This window comes from Nycticebus coucang, chromosome 22, assembly GCF_027406575.1.
Source record: "Nycticebus coucang isolate mNycCou1 chromosome 22, mNycCou1.pri, whole genome shotgun sequence".
NCBI classification, from domain to species: Eukaryota; Metazoa; Chordata; class Mammalia; order Primates; family Lorisidae; genus Nycticebus; species Nycticebus coucang.
In genome coordinates this window covers 40780053-40796308 of record NC_069801.1, presented here as the reverse complement: position 1 = coordinate 40796308, position 16256 = coordinate 40780053, and the positions used below count along the sequence as shown (strand labels likewise).

The following is a 16256-nucleotide window of genomic DNA, read 5'->3' as shown; positions in this document are numbered from 1 at the left end:
GTGAAGTAGGGAGAATGGGCTGTTAAGGCAGGGCTCTGTCTATCCCTCTGGATTAGGACTGTCTAGAACAGAGCTTTGTGACTATTTCCTCTCAGACCAGAATTTCCTATGGTTGGGTCATGACTCTGCTTTGAACCAGTGTTGTCTGGAGCAGGGCAATGCCTCCAAGGGCTGACTGGGCTTCCTTGTTCAAACCAGTGTTCATGAGAGAAGGAATCCCTCCCCAGGGCAGCCACTTTGGGCTATGCATTTGGAGTCTCATAGAAGTCGGGCAGTAGAAGCTTGTTCAACCTTCAGCCCACACTTGACACTGTATTCTCTGAGCTCACACCCTAAGGCTAGACTTCGTCAGCTAGGAGGAAAGGGTGCCTGAGAGAACCCCTTTCTCTAATTCCAACCAAGAACTCTCTGGTTATCTGCCTCAGCTTATAGGTCTGACACATCAGATCAGGGCTGTTTTCCCCTTTTCACACTGAGCCTACCTAAGAAGCCCTATTACCAGTTAAACAAACATTCCTTGGAGTAGGGCCCTGTTTTCTTTCATGTGTCTGAGGATCCCAAAGGCTGGGCTCCATCTCTCGTCAGACACAATTTTCTGGGGCAAGTTCTTTGTCCTTCCTACCACAAAGCTAAGATGTTACCCTTAGGTATTCCCTCCTGCTCTGACCTTTTAAGACTGTGTTATTACTTCTTTCCTGTTTGCCCAATACATAGGCAATGTCTACAGTATTTCTATTGGTACAAAAGTTTGGCAGGATTGAATGGTTACTTGCTTAAGGGATTCTGCTTTTGAAGTTTAAAATCTTCAGGTGATTCTGGGCTATGTCTCTGGGTCCCTCATGAAACGAAACTCCATAGGATACTTTCTGATGGATAAGATGCTTTGGAGGTGCTCAGAGCCTACAGGAGCCCAGGTGACCTTGGTATCTCTCCCTAAAATCCATCTGCTTAAGACCCATTCCCTGACCCTTGTGCCTTCTGAGATCACATAAGGGTACTAGACACAGAGGGAACCACAGTTCAGGCCTCTTCTCTGGCCTGCTGGGCAGGGGAGGAGTTAGTACCAGGCATTCCTTGACGCTCTCACCCAAGTGGGCTTACTAATGGCTACCCACCACACCCTCCTCACCTGGTATCTGTCTGAGTGGTGCAGGTCATCAGTGGCAGATGAGTGTGGTGATGCTGTTGGAGACTCTCCTTCTCTCTTGATGGAAGCAGATAACAGGAGGGACTGGAAAAAGAAATAAGGACATGTGGTCTCAGGCTGAATGAGACCTATTGTTACTCCCTAGAGTTCCCCATCCTGTGGGGCTTTGGGGACCCAGGCAAAGAGAAGGGCAGAGGGACAGAAGGACCATTCTTGAGATTCTGAAGCCACGTGCTCAAGTCCCAGGAGTATAGTTATGGGAGAGTGCTCAAGCCCCAGGAGTGTGGTTATGGGAGAGGGTGGCTTAATTTTGGGGCTGGATAGAACGCCCCTGAGGGAGTCCAAACTTCCTTACCCCTGACTTAGCTTTACCTTTGCTCCAGTGGGCTGAGACTATACATGCTTCGTTCTTCTTTAGAAAGCACAGACTCTGAGACCCCCATGAAGGGTTGGGGGCAAAGCCACATACCTGCCACCTTGCCTGCCCCTAATATAGACTGATGGCAGTCCTGCTATGGAGACAGTAAATTAAATAGTATGTATGAGTTTCCTGTGAGCAGCTAGGGATGTACGCTGGTCCATTTATCCCTGTGCTGTGGCTATGACCTCAGCACAACCCCAGCAAAACTAATCCCCCCCACGTCAATCCTACATGGCCTCTTCTACATACTTCTGCAGTTTAGATTAATAAACTGTCTACTTGAAATTGTGTGTAAGCAACACAATTCTAAATACCACATGGCACATTCTGCCTGAGAGCCAGTTCTTGCCAAGGCCTGTTCAGCAGCAAACTGGGGCCTGGAGGCCTGAAAGCAATCCATACTTCCTCCCCCCACTTTCCCCGTCTGTATAGCTCTGAGCCGGAAGTGCACAATTCCCTAGGAGTCTTCCCCAGCCTAGAAAACCATGCCAAATCGCCAGTGACAGCTCAAAGAAAGCAATTTGGGTAAGATGAAGCAGCCATTTATCCTTCATCTCCGAGTGAGCCTTAGGATGTGACCTGCATGTGGTGGCCATGCTGCATATCCTCAGGCAAGGGCCCTGGGAAGCAAAGGGACAGCTACGGTTTGGCAAGGCTCTCTGACATACCCACTTCCCAGGAGCTGGCAGAGGAAAGAGGCTAGAAAGGTCCTGGGTGGGGTTCTCTGCAACTTGGCAATCCTTCACCCACCCAAGCCCAGCTAGTGGGTGAATTAGCCCCCAGATCAGAAAGGAGGTGCTCTCAGGAAACATCGTTCTCCTTTTCTGGTCCCAAGGAAGATGGGGAGGAGGAGGGGGAACAGTGTGGGTCCCCCTCTTACCCCATGAGAAAGCTCATGCTTATGTGCTCTCTCCTCTCTCTCTCATTCTCTCTAGGTTAGAAACCCTAAGAGGCCTCAGCATTACACCTGGGGCAAGTGGAATAAAAAAAGGTCACTGGCGCTTTTTAAACATGGACCAAAAAGCAGTAAAATGTGTTTTGAAAAAAAAATCCCAGCCTTAAATCATGACTTTTTGCCTGGCTCTTCGCCTCATTAAAAGTGGCCTTTTGGAAGGTAAAATTATCATTGTAAGCGATAAGATCTTTAAGAAAATAATTCACGGCTTCTTCACCCTTTAATATGATAGCCGCCACCGGCTAATTTTTTTCTTAATGGCAATGAGGCCATCAATCTTGTCTAGGGCCCCCTGTCCTCTCTTCCTCCTCCTCCCTCCCTCTTTCTCCCTGTCCTCTCAGTCCCTTGCTTGAACATTCTACCTCCTTCCCCTTCCACCCATGTTCTGCTTCCCTAAAGCCTAGGTCAAGGCAGAGGATAGACTGTGACCTGTTCTGCTTTGGGGGTGTGAGCATATAGCTGAAAGTGGGTGAGCAAGTGTCCCTATCTCTGTGTCTGATAATAAATAGGTCTGTGTCCATGGGTGCAGCAGTCTGAACATTTTAGACCTCCTATGTGTATGTGAGGAGTCTGTGTATGTGGGGAGCTGGGTATAGAGGGGGATCACATCTGCTGGGATTTGTCCTTAGAACCCTGGCCTCACTGGTGTCCAAGTCCCCAGCCCTCCCTAGGTGTCAGATGTCATGGGTGGTGGGAGCCGATCTAGAAGCTGTCCGTTACAGCTGGGCCATGGTCAGTGAGTGTGTCTTCTCCGCTGTGAGTCCATAGCTGCCCGGCATTCCCCATCTTTTCTTTTTAGGTCTGGGAGAGTGTTACCTCCTTGGCCAGCGTCTGCACCACCCCAAGGCTGGGCTGGGTTCTCTGTTGCACCTCTCCCAGGTTGCTGCAGTTGATGAGTTTTCTGACTGAAGGTGCAAAGTTCCACCCTCACACTTCCTATTTGGATACTTGTCACTCTGGATCCTTTTCCCCAAACTACTCTCTCAGAGAGTAATTTAAAGTCATCTCAGTGACTTTAAGACTCTTAAGTACAATGGGCCCTTCTCCAGCCTTCCCCTATTGATTGCCAGGCACCCCATGCATTTTGAACCTTTCTTTTAGGATCTGGAGATACCATGCCATCCTGTGACTGCTCCTCTGTCTCCTTCTGGCCTCCTGTACCTCATCTGACACTAAGTGCAGGACTTCCGGGAAGTCTCCTCTTGGCTTCTAATCTCTCTGTACACTCTGCCTCACTGATCCTATCTACTCCCAAAGCTTCAGCCCCACTCCTCACTACCTATAAAATGGGCTGGGGATTCCTGTCTTTCTGATTATTGTGAGAACTTGTAAGAAAGATGCAGCTTTATCCCAAGGTGTGGGGCAGGGGATGCTCAGTGAGTGAGGGACTAGTCCTCCCTCTGTCCCCATCCCCTCAAAATCATTACCTTTGGGGAAGTAGTACTGACTGCCTCTGTGGCCACCTCTGGGGAGTTCTTGGAACAAATTATATCATTGTGCTAAGTCCCTTCTGGTCTCTCCTTGGAGCTAGATACTCTTCACTTTTCCTTTTTCCATCTGATGCTTTAAAATCTCTAAGTCTCTCTTCCATCATGTTTGTTTTGCAAACTGTCTCCCCAAATGAAGCCAGCATCTTTCCTGGGTCCTTGTTGCTCTCAGGACAAAGTATACACACACACGCACGCACGCACGCACGCACGCACGCACACACACACCCCCCACACACACCATGGTCTGGCTTCTCAGGCCCTGTACTATCTTGATCTGCATTTCTGTATCTTTCTTCACCTTCTACAGTTCACCTTTCTCCTTTGAGTCTTCCCAACCTCAGTGTCTGAGTCACCCACACTCCCCTAGGCCATTCATGGCTGACTCTTTTTTGGATGGAAGGTGAGGAAGTCAGATGAGCACACCCTTACTCACACACAGGCCACACATACAGATACCAGCCCTAGGGCTCAGGCTAACATTCAAGCCTTGGAGACATTTGGTAATCCAAGAAGTGCTCTTTTTCCAGGAGGAACCAATTCTGGATAGGTCGAGGTTAGAAAAGCAGGAGGAAAACACATAATTGGCCACCTACCTTGGGGGTGCCTGGAGCCATGGCATCCTTCAGAAGGGAATTCTTGCTGCTAAGAAAGAAGAGAACAGGGTGACCATTCTACCTATGCCCAGGGCATGCAAGGGTAGGGGAGCAAGAAGACCCCAGAGTGAGAAGGCATAGACAGCATAGCCCAGCCCGGCTCAGCCAAGCTCCACCCAGTCCATTCAAGCCCAGTTGAGCTCAGCCTCTATCAGGGGTCAAGGGCCAGTGCCAGCCACTGGGAGGGGGACACAGACACTAGGCCAGCGTCTTGGCATGGTAGACTTTCCAGTGGATGTGTGGAAAGGGATTTTACCTGACTCTCGGTATCAGCCCTGAAGATTCTGCCTGCCCTGGAGGCCCCTTCTCTCCACCCCCTGTCCCCAGTCTGTGCTTAACTCCCATGGGATTAGGATGATGCAGCTGACAGGGCTCTTGTCAATTCTCCCTCCAACATGCTGCAAACTGTGTTAGGCCAGGAATGATCTCCCCCTGATTCAATTTGTCAGCCCCAAGCCCTCCGGCATCGGGGGCAGCAGGCAGGCGGGAGCTGGGCCCTGAAATATGGTGGGCGGCTCAGAGCAGGCGGGGGCTGAGGCGGGAGGTGATGGATGGGCTGTGGGGGAGGCAAGGACTGTGTTTAATAACAAAATTGGTATGCAAGTCCACATCCCGTGCTAAGCATGAGTGATCCAGAGCCACAAAGTATTACAAATCCCCGCTAAACAGATGCTGACAATGGAACAAGACGTATCAAATCAGATCCACTTCAGAAACATTAATATCCCTGTTCCTATTCCTCCCTGCCTGCCACCCCCACTACACTTGCCATACCTGTGATGACATATTCACATGCACGTGCGTGTGCACACACACACAGATACATGCACACAGGCAGACACAGCCCATTCACATGTGGTCCTGCACAGACATGCATCCAAGGTATACATGAGGAGCACAAGAGATACTCTGCATAGCCAAGGCAGGGTACGTGAGGTACATCGAGGCTGAGTGCAGCAGACATAAGGAACACCCACAGATGTGCTCAGGCACCCACAGGGCCAGACACAGAGACACTGATATGCAAGCAATAGCATAGGCAGATTCAGGATAAAGTAGCAGCTCTCAGTGGGGAGCAGATAGCCTGCCTTGGGGACATTTGGCAATATCTGGAGACATTTTTAATTGTCAAAACTTGGATCGGATAGGGCAGTTACTACAAGAGTCTATGGGTAGAGGATGTTAAACATCCTATAGTGTACTGGGAAGTCCCTCACAACAAAGATTTATCTGACCCTAAAATGTCAACAATGCCAAGGTGGAGAAACCCTGGTGTGAAGGCAGATTCACACATGTTTGTAGATGCTCAAAATAGGCACACAGATACATGCAGTCAACTTGGAGACTCAGACACCAATTCAGATGCACAGAGCCACCAAGACCTATTCCTAGAGACATGTCCATAAAGACAGATGCATGTCAGCCACATAGACAAGATGAGAGGGGCCATGCACACAAGTCCACGTGAGCATGTGCATAGGTATAGACACCATGTGTACTGACTCACACCCAGACACACCTGTCCCCACAATGTAGACATATATGCATACACATGCACACCAACACACATCCATTACAGTGCAGAGGCTGCTAGGACCAGTGGCAGAGTGAGGCCAGGGTCTGAGTGTAAACACAAAGCTATCAGCCAGTCCAGTCGCATAGTGGGAGCATCAAAGCCACAACAAGTTCAATTTTGGGGACACAGAGAGGACAGGGATCTGCTCTCAAAGAGCAACTAGTTTGTGAGTTCATGACTTTTATCATTCCTCCACTCTTTCATTCACTCAGTAAACAAATACTGACATTGCCATTCTGACTGACAGGTACAGAAATGAGACATCTACCGCATAACACTGCACTCACCCTGTCTCACCTCCGACTGGGATTTGAAAGTTGTCTAAGTTAGATCAGATGAGAGCAGAAAAGGAAGGAATGAATGAGCACTGTGTACCCACTATATATGATAGGTACAGGCTTTAATATGTGCTCTCTCTAAACTTTACAAAGTTGACTACCAGGTCACTTGACACCTTAATGTTCTGGCATGGTGCATGGAGGAGTTGGGATTTGAGTTGACGTCTGGTCAAGTCCAAAGTGATGCTTTTTAATCGCCCACACCATCGCCCAGATACTCAGGGCTGGCCAGGTGCAGAGGATCCTTTAAGCTCAGGAGTTTGAGGTTGCTGGGAGCTATGATGGCATAGCACTCTAGCCTGGGGCAACAGAGTGAGACTGTCTTCAAAAAAAAAAAATACAGAGAGAGAGAGATACTCAGGGCTTAGTATAGAGAGAAGAACTTGAGTTCCTTTTCTTCTCTGCCTGCCATCTGACTTTGGGGAGGGTCCTGCTGACTCTGGGCTTCAGTTTACTCTGCTGGTGAACAGTGATGGGTACATTCGGGGCCAGAGTACCTTTGCCATCACTCCTGTGAATCTTTTCCCTGCAGTGCTCTTCCCTTTCCCTTGCACTGTATTAGTACTACCTCAGATTCCTTCCCCCTCTCTGAGCAAGGGCCCCCTCCCTACCTTCCCTCCAACAACATAATGTCCTCCCAAGTTTTCTTGGGCACCCCCAGAGACCAGCTAGGCCCCTAGAGACTGAGGAATCAGCTGTAGGGCCTGCTTTGCAGAAGAGAAATCTGAGCCCTGGCTCCCGCCCAGCCCATCAGCTGTGACTTCCCCGTCCCTCCCTGTTTCCATAGCCTGCCCCCAACGATTTCCTCCCTTGCTCAGTCGCTCGCTGCCTAGTGATCCATGGGTTTTAAATTATAACTGGGACCCAGGAAACGCGTTCCTAAGTACAATATTCATGGGCTGGGCTGACACTTTTAATTAAGGTGATTTACACTGAATTATCCTTGGAAATAAAGAAATGGTGCGCTGCCCGGGAATAAACCATCATCACCAGCCGCCTTTGTAAGTTACACTTCGTTTTAATCTATTTGGGGAATTGTTTATCTAGTTCATTACCCAACCAAACACCGAGGCCTGCCTTAAATAAGGCTTAAGTGGGGGTGGGGGCACTGCCATCTCCACACCCCGCAGCTTCTCTAGACTCACCCAGCCTCCCTCTGGCTTCTTTCAGCCCTTTGAAAACCCTGGCCAGAGACCCAGTTTGGTTTCCCGGTCCAGAGGCTAGATCTCACAGTGGCTCCAGAAGCCTCCCAGAGAAGATCTCAGAGTTCAGGACCCACCAAGCCAAGTCCCACTTTCACCCTGTGCAGTCTCTCCATGCCCAAGCCACTTTCATCCCTCTGGATGGAAACTCCCGCCTAAGGGCCACAGAGAAGTCTAGAGGCCAGCCCCCTTCAACCTTCAGCCCCCTCTCTATGCCCCTGAGTGTCTTTGTACACATCCAGTCCGTACCCCATCACTGTCCTAGAGACATCTTAAGCTTAGCTTGCCCCAGCCCTGTCTGTTGTCCCCGCCTTCCCTCAGACACCGACTTCTCTGCTTCCACACCTGACCCAATTTCCAGGGCAGAAAGCTCCCTCTCAGTAAGCACCCCAGCTAAGTACTCCAGTTTCTTCCTTTGCTTGGTCTCTCATCATTCCCATTGTACATGCCCACTGCCACTGACGCTATCCTGGGTCAGCCTCACTATCTTTCCCCTGGATCCAACCCACCTTCCTTGTTTGCCCCCTAATGCTCATCTTGCTGATCATGCTACATCCTGGCTCATCGAAGTTCTACCTACCTGACTTCCTCTAGAACACCCTTCAACATTGACGGCCCTCCACAATCTGTCCTTGATCTAACTTTTCCCTCTTTGCTCCATCTGACCAAGTCATGGGGTCTAATGGTGTCCCTGTGCAGGACTGAGAAAGGGAAAGATAGGCGGCGCCTGTGGCTCAAAGGAGTAGGGCACCAGCCCCATATGCTGGACGTGGCAGGTTCAAACCCAGCCCTGGCCAAAAACTGCAAAAAAAAGAGAAAGGGAAAGATAAAGTATGGGGCGAGGGAGGTGTGTGGGCACAGCCTCTAGTCTCAAATGGTTAACTGCTTTGAAAAGTATATGGCTTTGCCAACAGGAGTTCTGTCTGCTCTTCCTGTGTCTGTGTGCCTGGGTACCTGTGGCAGTGACATACATGGGAAGGTGATTCTTTCAGGGACAGTGTGTGTGAGTACATCTCTGTGGGTTGGAATGGCTGTGTGTGCACCTGTGTGGCCCTGTATTCATATGTTGTTTGTGCTCGTGGCTGTGAAAACCAGCCAACCCTAGCTTTGGAACTGGAAGATCCCTGGTTCTCTCTGTGATTCTCTCTGTGAGCCCTTGGGTGCATCTGAGATAGTAGCCTGCTCCCCTGGGGGGGCCTGCTCCGTGTTGTTTGTTGGGCAGATGGAGGCAGAGGCAGAACACCAGGCCCACCCCGAAGAGCTCTTTAGGCAGCAGCCATGTGGAGGGAGGGACATGTTCTTGTTTATGGAGGGCACCCCAACAGCACCATCCACGACTCAGGACCTGGCAAGGCTGAGGAAGGGTCAGGAAGGGCAAGGAGGCAAAGGCAGGGTAGGAGAGGTACGGGAGCCAGAAGGAAAGGGAAGAAGGGGAGCAAAGGGGAGAAGGGAGGGCAGGAGAGCTGCAGGAAGCCTAGGCCACAAGCCATGAATGCGAGAGGCCCTCATTTGGCCTCTGCCCAGCATTCTGTGAGAGATGCACACACAGGCTCTGCCCTCTGGCTTACCTCAGTTTCCCCATCTGTGAAATGGCTGGTCTAAGGCCCTGTCTGTTCAGGGAGCTAACGGGAGGGTAAAAGTGCTGAACCTCCTCTGTTCTCCTCCCCATTCCGGAGAGCGTGCAGGGGCGGGGCAAGGGCAGCCAAAGGCTGGGGCTGTCCCTGCTACCAACCCTACTCCGGCTGACACGCTCCTCGGGAATTTATCACGCACCCAATTACAATGTTAATTGGCAAGTTCCTGAAATCAATTAATTCGCAAATTTTTTCCAATTAAAAATCCAGATAAATCACGAGGGCGGCGGTGGGCCGGTCCAGCCTGCAGTCCGGTGGGCGCTGCGGCCGCAGCGGGGGAGGGCGGGAGAGGCTAGGGAGGGGGCGGCGGGCGCGGCTGCCCTTGAACGCCTTTGCCGGCCGGTCCGACTGTCAGCGCGCCGGGCGCGGCGGGGCCGAGACAGATAAAACCATCGACCCGTCGCCGCCAGCGCTTCGGCTTTATCGATCCGACGGGAATTTCACTTGCTGTGCAGATCCTGCTGTCCGGCTGTCAGACACCCGGTGTGGGGGGCGTGCCGGGGGCGCAGGTCGCACACGGACTGAGGGGGCATGGGTGTAGGGTGCTGGGCCGGGCCGGAACGTGAGAGGCACGCAAGGCTTGGTAGCGAGAGGCTGGGAGCTCTGGGTGGACATGAGGGTAAGGTTGTGGAAGTAAGGGATGCTGTGGGAGGATGTGCAGGGTCATGGTTGCGGGTGGAACGAGCAAGGCTATTGGCAGAGCGGATGCCCTGGGCAGTGTACTGTGTGATGGGCCCCAGGCTAGATTATGGTGTAGCCTCCACTGAGGAGGCAGAAGAGAGTGGGGACATTCTCCAGACCCTTGGGGCCTACTGCTTTCTTTCTTTGCTTTCTCTCTCTCTCTTTCTTTCTTTTCTTTTTGGAGACAGAGTACATTCTTGTCAGCCGGATTGGAGTACAATGGCATTGTCATAGCTCACTGCAGCCTCAAACTCCTGGGCTCAAGGAATCCTCTTGCCCTGGCTTCCCAAATAAATGGGACTACAGATGCACCACCACTGTTAGTGAAGGTTTATTTTATTTTATTTTTTTTAGCGACAGAGTCTCACTTTATTGCCCTCAGTAGAGTGCTGGGGCTTCACAGCTCACAGCAACCTCCAGCTCTTGGGCTTAGGTGATTTTCTTGCCTCAGCCTCCTGAGTAGCTGGGACTGCAGGTGCCCACCACAATACCCGACTATTTTTTGTTGTAGTTTGGCTGGTGCTGGGTTTGAACTTGCCACCATAGGTATATGGGGCTGGTGCCCTACTCACTGAGCCATAGGTGCTGCCCCGTTTTTTATTTTATTTTACTTTTTGAGACAAAGTCTCACTTTCTTGCCCCTGGTTTAGTACCATGGTGTCATAGCTCATAGCAACCTCAAACTCCTGGGCTCAAGAGATCTTCCTGCCTCAGCCTCCCAAGCAGTCTGGACTATAAACACCCACCACAATGCCCGGCTAGTTTTTAGAGATGGGGTCTCATTCTTGCTCAGGCTGGTCTTGAACTTGTGAACTCAAGTGATCTACCCACCTTGGCTTCCCAGAGTGTTGGGATTACAGGCATGAGTCACTGCACCTGGTCATCAGCTAATTATTTTATATTTTGCAGAGATATGGTCTCACTACATTGCCCAGGATGGTTTCAGCTCCGGATTTCAAGTGATTCTCTTGTCTTGGCCTCCCAAAGAGCTGGGATTACAGGTATGAGTCATACCTACACACTGCTTTTATAAGGCTCAGCAGGCCCCTCCTATATACTCTAATCCTGTTAGGGAAAAGTCTGCCACTGGGAGCAAATTTCACAGCACTGCTCCTGGACAGTTGAGCTATGGCACTCAGCTGCAGAAGGATGTTTCTTTTACTTTCTGCCGAGGTGGGCCAATCTGGCGTGTGGGGGTGTGATGTGGTTTAGAACAGGGACGCTAGAGTCAGGTTGCTTAGGTTTGAATCTTCACTATGTACTAGCCGTGCAACCTTAGAAAAGTCACTTAATCTCTCTGCATCTCAGTTTCTTCATCTATAAAATGGGGATGATGATTATCACCTACCTCAGAGGGTTGCTGTGAAGATTAAATAAATCAATGCCTATAGTGAGTGTTCAACAAGGATCATTATTTTTTATCACTAGTATAATCTTCTGTGCCCACAAAATCTTTTATATTCTTCCCTTTAAGAAGTAGAACGTAGGGCGGCGCCTGTGGCTCAGTGAGTAGGGCGCCGGCCCCATATGCCGAAGGTGGTGGGTTCAAACCCAGCCCCGGCCAAACTGCAACAAAAAAATAGCCAGGCATTGTGGTGGGTGCCTGTAGTCCCAGCTACTCGGGAGGCTGAGGCAAGAGAATCACGTAAGCCCAAGAGCTGGAGGTTGCTGTGAGCCGTGTGACGCCACAGCACTCTACCGAGGGCGGTACAGTGAGACCCTGTCTCTACAAAAAAAAAAAAAAAAAAGAAGTAGAACATAATTCTCCTCCCTTAAGCATAGGCTGGATTTGGTGACTTGCTTCTAATGAATAGAATAAAATTCAGTGGAAGCAATAGTGTGTGACTTTCTTTCTTTCTTTTTTTTTTTTTGCAGTTTTTGGCTGGGGCTGGGTTTGAACCTGCCACCTACAGCATATGGGGCCAGCGCCCTACTCCTTTGAGTCATAGGTGCTGCCCAGTGACTTTCCAGATAAGATCTTAAAAAGTGTTGTGGCTTCCTCCTTAGTCTTCTTTGCATTACATTTTCATTCCCACTTCTGTGGAAAGTCAGCTGCCATGTTGTAGGGAAACTCGAGCTGCCTTGTGGAAAGACCCACCTATGAAGGAACTGAAGCCTCCTGCCAAAAGCTATGTGGGTGAGCAACCTGGGAAAGGGATCCTGCCTTCAGGTGACTGTAGCCTAGATTGACATTGTGATTAAACCTCATAAGGGACTCCCAGCAAGTAGCTACAGTTACCCACAATCACCCAGCTAAGCTATTTTTACTTTTTGTTTTTTTTTTTTTGAGACAGAGTCTCACTTTGTTGCCCTTGGTAGAATGCTATGGCATCATAGCTTACAGCAACGTCAAACTCTTGGGCTCAGCCTCCCAAGTAGCTGGGACTACGGGCGCCCCGCCACAAGGCCCGGCTATTTTTAGAGATGGGGGTCTTGCTTTTGCTCAGGCTGGTCTCGAACCTGTGAGCTCAGGTAATTCACGTGCCTCAGCCTCCCAGAGTTCCAGGATTACAGGCGTGAACCACTGAGCCTAGCCTGTTTGTTTTTTAAAAGATGGAATCTCACTCTGTTGCCCTGGGTAGAATGCCATGGCATCATAGCTCACAGCAACCTCAGACTCTTGGGCTTGAGCAATCCTCTTGCCTTAACTTTTTGAGTAGCTGGGACTACAGGCATCCACCACAACACCCTGCTATTTTTTCTATTTTTAGTACAGATGGGATCTCTCTTGCTCAGGCCGGTCTTGAACTCCTGAGCTTAAGAAATCCACCTACCTCAGACTCCCAGAGTGCTAGGATTACAGGCATGAGCCACTGCACCTAGTCAGCTAAGCTGTTCTTGAATTGATGACCCATAAAAACAGAAATAATAACTGTTTGTGTTTTAAGCTGTTAGGTTTTGGGGGTAGTTTGTAACACAGTAATAGATGACTAATACTTTTTCCTTCAAAATTTAGCTCAGCACCCCCCTCCCTGAGGAAGGCTTCTCTGCTCTATGCTGGGTTTGGTGCCTCCAGATCTGGTGCTTCCTGTATAACAGTCTCCATCCCATTCTCAATTCTTCTGAGGGCAGGGGCCATTTCTGAGTCACTATTGGCTCTCCTGCAGCCTGCACAGGACATTAGGGGAGAAGGTAGAGGGAAGAGGATGAGTCACATCTGAAGACTTGAACTGAATAAGAGTTGGGCAGGCTGCTATCCTGTGGCAGGTTGTATTTTCCAAAGATGGTTGCAATCATATTTCCCTTCCTACATACTCTTCTATAACCTTGCCACTCCTCCCATCAAAAGAGGGTGGTATGCCAGGCGAGGTGGCTCACACCTGTAATCCTAGCACTCTGGGAAGCTGAGGTGGGTGGATAGCTTGAGCTCACAAGTTCGAGACCAGCCTGAGCAAAAAGCGAGACCCCATCTCTACTAAAAATAGAAAAATTGAGGTAAGAGGATCACTTCAGCCCAGGAGTTGGAGGTTGCTGTGCTTGAGACCCTGTCTCAAAAAAAAAAAAAAAAAAAAAAAAAAGGAGAGAGTTTGTATGGTCCCTTGAATTCTGGGGTGGGCTTATCCTGCCTTAATCAATAGAGTACAGTGGATGTGACATTAGGTGACTGTGAGGCTAGGTTATAAAGAGTGATCCAGCTTCCATCTTGTTAGCTGGAACATTTGCTTTTGTAGCCCAAAGTTGCCATGTAAGATGTCCAACTACCCTGAGGCTACCAAGCTCTGAGGAAGCCCAGGCCACCTGGAGAAGCCGTGTGTAGGTACTTTGGGTCCACCCCCAGCTGAGGTCCCAGCAGACATGCATTGTTCATGTCAGACTTGTGAGTGAAGGAGCCTCGGGGTGACCCTACCTCCCAGCCACAAAGTATTCCCAGCCGAGGCCCAAGATATCCTGGAGCAGACAGAGCCATGCCCTCTATTCCCTCTGAATTCCTGATGCCACAGATTCCACAAGCACAATGAAGTGGTTGCTTTATTTATTAATTATTATTATTATTAGTTTTTGAGACAGAGTCTCAAGCTATTGCCCTTGATAGAGTGCTGTAGCGTCACAGCACACAGCAACTTCAAACTCTTGGGCTTAAGGGACTCTCTTGCCTCAGCCTCCCAAGTAGCTGGGACTACAGGCACCCGCCATAACACCTGGCTATTTTCTGTTGTTGTTGTTGCAGTTGTCGTGGTTTAGCTGGCCCAGGCTGGGTTCAAACCTGCAGCCTCGGTGTATGTGGCCGGCACCCTACCCACTGAGCTTATGGGCGCCACCCTGAAGTGGTTGCTTTAAACTGCTAAGATTTTAGGTAGTTTGTCATACCTCTTCTCTGCTCCCTTTGGTAATCTAGCTCCTCCACCAGGAGCTCAGCTCAGTTTTTCAGGCAGCGATACAGGAGGAAGAGTGGAAGTGAGGTGGGATGGACAGAATGGAACACCCCTGAGCACATTCTCAAGATTGTCACCAAGGGCAGCGCCTGTGGCTCAGTGAGGAGGGCGCTGGCCCCATATACCAATGGTGGTGGGTTCAAACGCAGCCCCGGCCTAACTGCAACAACAACAAAAAAATAGCTGGGCGTTGTGGCTGACGCCTGTAGTCCCAGCTACTGGGAAGGCTGAGGCAAGAGAATCTCCTAAACCTAGGAGTTGGAGGTTGCTGTGAGCTGTGATGTCATAGCACTCTACCAAGGGTGATAAAGTGAGACTCTGTCTCAAAAAAAAAGACTGTCACCAAAAAAAAAAAAAAAAAGACTGTCACCTTTCAGAGCTTGAGATTCATGGATGGCAGGACCAGACCGTATTTTTTTTTCCATCGTGCCTGGCCTTTTGCTTTCTTTCTTTCTTTTTTTTTTTTTGAGGCAGAATCTCACTCTGTTACCTTGGATAGAGTACTGTAGCACCATAGCTCACAGCAACCTCAAACTCTTTTTTTTTTTTTTTTTGTAGAGACAGAGTCTCACTTTATGGCCCTCGGTAGAGCGCTGTGGCGTCACACAGCTCACAGCAACCTCCAACTCCTGGGCTCAAGCGATTCTCTTGCCTCAGCCTCCCGAGTAGCTGGGACTACAGGCGCCCGCCACAACGCCCGGCTATTTTTTTGTTGCAGTTTGGCCGGGGCTGGGCTTGAACCCGCCACCCTCGGTATATGGGGCCGGCGCCTTACCGACTGAGCCACAGGCGCCGCCCAGCAACCTCAAACTCTTGGGCTCAAGAAATCTTGCCTCAGGCTCCTGCCACCACGTTCAGCTAATTTTTCTATCTTTAGAAGAGATGGGGTCTCACTCTTGCTCACGGAGGAACTTGGGCAGTCTTCCTGCCTGGGTCTCCCAGAGTGCTAGGATTACAGGAGTGAGCCACCACTCCTGGTCAGGGCTATACTTCTGAAGGGGCTGCCAGGCCCAGAACTTGCTCCCTTATCTTGCTCCGAGGCTCGACTTGGCAGTGCTCCTCTCTCATCTCCAAAAATAAAGCAAGAAGAGAAAGGCCGCACCATTCAGCCAAAGGATCTGAGGATTGAAAGCAGAGTAGCAGGGAATGGCAGCACGGTTGTGCCTACTCCCTACGGCCTGAGGTATATGCCACACAGCTGCTCTGGGACGTGGTGGCCAGAACCCTGAGTGGACTCCTCAGGCAGGCAGGCTCCCAGCAGGTGGCTTACCTTGAGGGCAGCTGGGCCAGCTGTTCCAGTTCCTGCTCCATATGTTCCTGCAACTCGCTGGGCCTCAGCAAGATCTGGCAGATGGGGCAAATCGGGGCCTGGCTGTCAAACAACGCTGCTGCTTTCTTCTTACCTGGTAAGGAAAAAAGAGACAGACATATGAACTGGGCTGGCCCGCAGAGGGAAAAACAGCTTTCCAGTCCTCAAACCAAGCCTTCTGCTGCCCCCTATGGCTCCTTGGCCTGGAAGAGGGGTGAGCCTGAGAGTCTCAGAGCCTATGAGCATTACTCCTGTTTGCAGCTCCAGAGACTGTGCCTCCCTAGCAAGTTGCCCCATTCAGAAATCTACTGGGACACAGTCAATGCTCTGCAGTCAAACTTCGATCCCTCCATTTAATCATCTCACCCCCAGAATATCCAATGCACCCTCTGTCTTTCTCCTTTCCTCACTGTTTTCACTTCCCCCAGATCTAGAGGATGAAAAGAAAGGGAGAAAGGGGACTCATTCCTGCAGTCA

General features: G+C 50.3%; 1 protein-coding gene across 2 annotated transcripts in view; it reads right to left on the bottom strand.

Annotated features, from left to right (window-relative positions):
- The window catches only part of RNF220 (ring finger protein 220), a 264249-nt gene that overhangs the window by 25956 nt on the left and 222037 nt on the right, over positions 1-16256 (bottom strand). For both annotated transcript variants that reach the window (XM_053575977.1, XM_053575978.1), the window contains exons 3-5: positions 15741-15873; positions 4607-4655; positions 1130-1231 (exon numbers count right to left, since the gene is read on the bottom strand). In XM_053575977.1, the coding sequence (XP_053431952.1) occupies positions 1130-1231; positions 4607-4655; positions 15741-15873 (284 nt within the window). The remainder of the gene's footprint in view (positions 1-1129; positions 1232-4606; positions 4656-15740; positions 15874-16256) is intronic.